The following is a 5,203-nucleotide window of genomic DNA, read 5'->3' as shown; positions in this document are numbered from 1 at the left end:
GGCGGCAACGGGCTGCGCGCTGACATCTGCCGGCCCTTAAAGCTTCGCCTTGTCCTCAAGGCGACTTCTGTGCACGCGAACGCGTGTACATGTGCGGCGTCGCCTCGAGAGGGACTTCGCCGTTTGCGAAGGTCGCTTGTTTCGGCCTTTCCTCCTCTTCGACATCCTCCTTACGCTTCGACAGCCTGCGAGACTCGAAGTAGTCCTGCAAGGCTTCTTTCGCGTTCTGGAGGTCGTCCTCGAGTACCCAACGGTTGTACTTCTCCGGGTACCCTTCCCACTTGACGAGGAACTCCTTCTTCCTCGTCTTGTCCTTCTGCCCTCGCCTTGGCTTCACGGCGCGCTGGTCGAGCACCTTCTCCACGACCCACTGCGGGACGCCGTCGACGAGGTCGGGTTGCGGAGGAGCGGGTTCGCGGCGGCCGGGGAAGCGTTCGGCTTCGGTGCGGTGGTAAGGCTTGCAGAGAGAGACGGGGAAGACTGGGTGCTTCCTCGCGTATTCTCCCGTCAAGGCGACGCGGATGGCGTTTGGTCCGACCTTTTCGAGCACGGCAAACGGCCCGACGTAGGGCGGGATGAGCTTGCGCTCGCCCTTGAACTGGAAGTGCTTGGTCGAGACAAGCACCTCGTCTCCAACTTCGAATGGCGGCTCGACGTGCTTCTCGTCCCACCGCTTCTGCGCGTATGCGACGGCGTCAGCGATGCACGAGGCAGCGCGCTCTTGCGAGGCGAGCAGCATGTTGGCGAAAGACTCGGACGCCGGCTCGAGCGAGAGAGACGGCATCTTGCTCTTCATGAGCATGTAGATCGAACGGGGAATGTAGCCTCGCTCGACCTCGAAGGGGCTCTTGCCGAGCGTGGCGTGTCTCGACGAATTGATCGCGAACTCGAGCCCGGGAAGGAGCTCAGTCCAGTCGTGCGAGAATCCGCTCTCGTCTGTCCAGACGGGTTCGAACGCGACGAAGCGTCGCAAGGAGTCTTCGAGCGTGCGGACGTAGCGTTCGGCCAGGCCATCGGTTTGCGGATGGTAGGAGGTCGAGAGCTGGAGTTTGTAGCCACACAGCTGGGCGAGGCATCTCCAGAACTCGCTGGTGAACAGCTTGTCGCGGTCCGAGATGATGCCGAGAGGAACACCCACGTCGTTGAGCACGTAAGTGTAGAAGAGCGCGGCGGTCTGGCGAGCGTCGGCGTCCGTGAAGGTAGGGATGAGACGGCAGCGGCGAGAGTAGCGGTCAGTTACAACGAGAACAGCGTCGTACTGGGCGTTCCCGCCCTTGGAGAACGGTCCGACGAAGTCCATGTTGATAATGTCCCAGGGCTTCGTCGGCTCCTTGATCGTCTGCGCCAATCCGTACGGCTTCCCAGTCGCGTGGTTCGCGCGCTGGCAGGAGTCGCAGCTTTTGCAGTAGTCGAGCGTGTCGTCGTACATCCCGGGCCACCAGACGAGCGGCTGCAAGCGGGCATAGGTCTTCTCGAGGGAGAAGTGGCCGCTCGTGACCTCGTCGTGACACGCGCTGAGCGCGGACGTGCGGACGTCCTTGTCAAGGACAACGAGCGACGTGCGCGAGCCTTTCCGACGATAGACGAGGTCGTCGAGGAGGAGGAACCTGCCGGCCTCGAAGTCAGCCTTCAGCTTCGAGGGAAGAGAAGCGATGAGCGCTTTGTGGTCCTTCTCGTACTCACGCAAGGCGAGGTGGATCTTGCTGAAATCCTTGTCGGCAGCGTAGCTCTGGCGGATTGCGTCAAAGAACGAGTCGTCGAGCATCGCGAACGAGAGCGCTTGGACGCGAAGTTCGGGCTCGGTCGAGAGATCCGCTGCCGGGTTCGACTCGTCGTTCGGCAAGGGACAGCGAGAGAGTCCGTCTGCGGCGCCGTTCGCTTTGCCGGCGCGGTGACGGATCTTCATGAAGTTGCGGTACTCCTGCACCGCGAGTTGCCAGCGCAGCATGTGCCGCGACGGGCTCTGCATGTCCATAAGCGTCTTCATCGCGCCCGCGTCCGTCCACACGGTGAAGTTCACGCCGTCGAGGAAGACGTGAAGCTTCTCCAGCGCCCAGACGACGGCGAGACACTCAAGCTGCGGTATCGAGTACTTCTCTTCCGCTGCGTTGAGCTGGCGGCTGATGAAGCAGATGACAACCTTGCGCGGAGCGCCGTCAAGTTGCTGAATTTGCTCGAGGCATCCGCCGAGACCGCGGACGGAAGCGTCAGTCGAGAGCTCGAAAGGAAGGTGATAGTCTGGCTGACCAAGGACCGGGGCGTTCAGAAGGAGATCCTTGAGCTTCTCGAACGCCTCCTGGCATTCCTTCGTCCATTGCCACGGCGTGTCCTTCCCGAGAAGTCGCGTGAGCGGGCGGGTGATGGCGCCGTAGTTGGGGATGAACTTACGGAAGTAACCCGTGAAGCCAAGCCAGACCTGCAGCTCCTTGACCGTTGTCGGCGCGGGCCACGTCTTGACGGCGACAATCTTGTTGTCGTCGATGCCGAGGAGGACGCCGGAGACGCGGTGGCCGAGTTGGCGGATCTGGGAGAATCCGAGGAAGCATTTCGCGGGCGACATCGTCCAGCCGTGCGCATCGAGGATAGCGAGCATGCGCTCGAGGTGGGCGAGGTGTTCCTCGAACGTGTGAGAGTGCGCTAGGAGGTCGTCGATATAGACGTTCATCCAGCCTTCTCTCAGCTCGTCGTGGAAGTGCTTGTCCATTCGTCGTTGGAACTCGGCCGGCGCGTTGCGAAGGCCCATGGGCATCCGCAGGTACTCGTACTGCCCAAAGGGAGTCGAGAAAGCGGTGCGGTCGGTGTGAGCCGGGTTCATTGGGATCTGGTGGAAGCCCTTGTTAGCGTCCATCGACGAGAAGAAGAGCGAGTCCTTCAGACTGTACAGGGACTGGTCGATTCGAGGCATAGGGTACGCGTCGGGTGTCGTCACCGAGTTCAGCACCTTGTAGTTGACGACGAGCCGAGCCTTTTCGCCACGGAAGACAATGAGCGCAGGCGCAGCGAACTGGCTCTTGGACTCGCGGATGATGCCGAGCTCGAGGAACTCGTTAACGCAGTTCTTCATTGCCTCGCGAGCGCGGGGCGAAGCTGGGTAAGCGTTCTGCTTGATGCGCGGAGGAAGGTTGTCGAGGTCGACTGGAATCGAGCAACCAGGGTCGTCAGTCAGGTTCCCCAACTGATTCGATCCGTGCGCCAGCACCATCGGGTAACTACGAAGGAGAGCGTAGAGCGACTCACGCTGCTCTGGCTTGAGCTCCGGATTGACCTTCACGAGGGCGAGCGCCTTTTCGAACTCCGTTGGCTCCGTCGTGGGCCGTCCTGCGGTGACGGCTGCGACAGTGGCGCGGTTTGAGCAAGCCTCAAGCTCGTCTGGGTCGACGTAAGGGAGCGCAAAGCCGGTCTTCGTAGCGATGGCGAAGCGTTGCTTCGCTCTTCCGATCGTGAAGTACGGGCCGTGCTCGAGCATGACGTTGACGCCGTAAGCGAGCATCCAATCCATGCCAAAGATGAACGGGACGGGCGCGACGTCCGTCTCGATAACGGCAAACTCAATGCTCAGGCGCAAGTTGCCTGCCGGGTGAGGGAAGACGAGGGCTGTTTTGACGACGCCGAGCGGGCTCAGCTTGCTGCCGAACGCCGTGAACGACGTCTTGTGAGGCATAGGCTGCAGCCTTGTCCGCCAGCCGACGTCGACTTGGTCGAGAGCGCGGGCGTCGGCGACGGAGGGTCCGGCGCCGGTATCGAGGAAGATTGTGACGGGGTTGCCGTTGATCAACACGCGAGTGGTGAGCGAGAGCGCCGTGGTGTGGGCATGTCCAGCCCTCACTGCCTTCGTTCGCATCGGAGCGTCCGAGGTTTGGACCGACGAGGAGAGTCGGAGGGCCTGCTTCGTCGAGACAAGCACCGGTGCGCCTGAGGTTGCCAGCTCGTCCGTCGCAGCTTCGACTCCTTGCCCGATTGACAGAACCGCCGTGTCGAGCGCTCGGAAGCCGAGAGGAGCGTCGAGGGCGAGGACGTAGTCGAGAGGGTGGGCGACGGCTTCGGGTGCGCTGAGCGAGTCCGTGGGTGGTCGACACGCCAAGTCAAGCCAGCCAAAGCGTTCAAGCCGCTCCGGCGAGTTCTCAAGCCAGTAGTAGGAGTCGGAGGAGAGCGCTTCGATGTTGAAGTCGTGGTTGACTTCGCCCTCATCAGACGACTCCCACTGCGCTTCCTCAGGCGCCGCTTCTTCGCTCTCCTCAGCTACTTGCTCATCTTCGCCATCCGCCAACGCTGCTACCGCGGGCCTCTGAGGGCACGAGGTGGAGATGTGGCTCGTCGACTGGCAGATGTAACATCGGCGAGGAGTTGGTCCGGATCCGCCTGCGGAGGCCTGAGCGGGACGACTTGCGGGGGCGGACTGAGCGGGACGTGCGGCACCAGAGCTGGGCACGGTCCTTCGAGGGTCCGAGGGACGCGGACGGTTCGAGGAGGAGTCCGAGGTCGTCGGGTTGCGAGACGGGTTGCTACGCCTGAAGCCATGCGGGAATTGCAGGGTCGCCATCTCCTCAAAGTTCCGCATGAACTGCGTCAGGGAGACGGACCCTTGGCGGCCTCGGAGGGCTTCAAGATTCATCGCCATCTGCTGGGGAATGCGAAGCTGGACGGCTTGCTGGATCTCGTCGCCCGAAGCATTGGGCTGGACGGAACGGATGGCATTGATGAACTTCTCGAGCCAGCTGTTGGGGTCTTCGCCCGTGTACTGCATCGCGCGGTACTTCTCCTGCATCTCTCGCTGCCAGTTCCGGCCGAGGAAGCGCTCGCGGAAGGCGTCTTTCCACTCCTCCCACGAGTTGGGCATGGGGGGTTCGCCAACTCGGAGGCTGTAGAACTGCTCGGCTTCGCCGGACAGCTTTGAGCGGAACTTCGCGAGGAGGATCCTCTCGGGGATCTGGTTGACGCGAATGAACACGTCCATCGTCTGCAAGTACTTCAACAGCTTCGACGGATTGCCATCCCAGCCTGGGTACTCGTCCGTCTTCGGCAGCAGCGACGCGCGGTCTTTCCAGCTCAGGCTGTCTGGGTTGTCAAGGTACGAGTCCAGCGACGTGGCGACGACGGGATTGTCGTCTTTCACGAAGGTGCCGAACGGCATCGACGGTCTCGGAGCTCTGAGGGGGGACCGAGGACGAGGTTCGTCGGAGGTTGCGGACGAGTCTGGCGGAGC

At 62.1% G+C, this 5,203-nt stretch overlaps 1 protein-coding gene across 1 annotated transcript; it reads right to left on the bottom strand.

The window, feature by feature from the left end:
• Nucleotides 1-55: 55 nt before the first annotated feature.
• RHTO_07065 (retrotransposon polyprotein) lies at nt 56-5,131 on the bottom strand (the record flags this gene model as incomplete). The annotated part of the gene is made up of 2 exons (XM_016420723.1): nt 56-3,135; nt 3,238-5,131. The coding sequence occupies 2 exons, from the start codon at nt 5,129-5,131 to the stop codon at nt 56-58; spliced, it is 4,974 nt and encodes a 1,657-aa protein (XP_016269199.1).
• Nucleotides 5,132-5,203: the final 72 nt, after the last annotated feature.

Source organism: Rhodotorula toruloides (assembly GCF_000320785.1).
Source record: "Rhodotorula toruloides NP11 unplaced genomic scaffold Scaffold55, whole genome shotgun sequence".
Lineage (NCBI taxonomy): Eukaryota > Fungi > Basidiomycota > Microbotryomycetes > Sporidiobolales > Sporidiobolaceae > Rhodotorula > Rhodotorula toruloides.
This window is presented reverse-complemented; position numbering and strand designations above follow the sequence as displayed.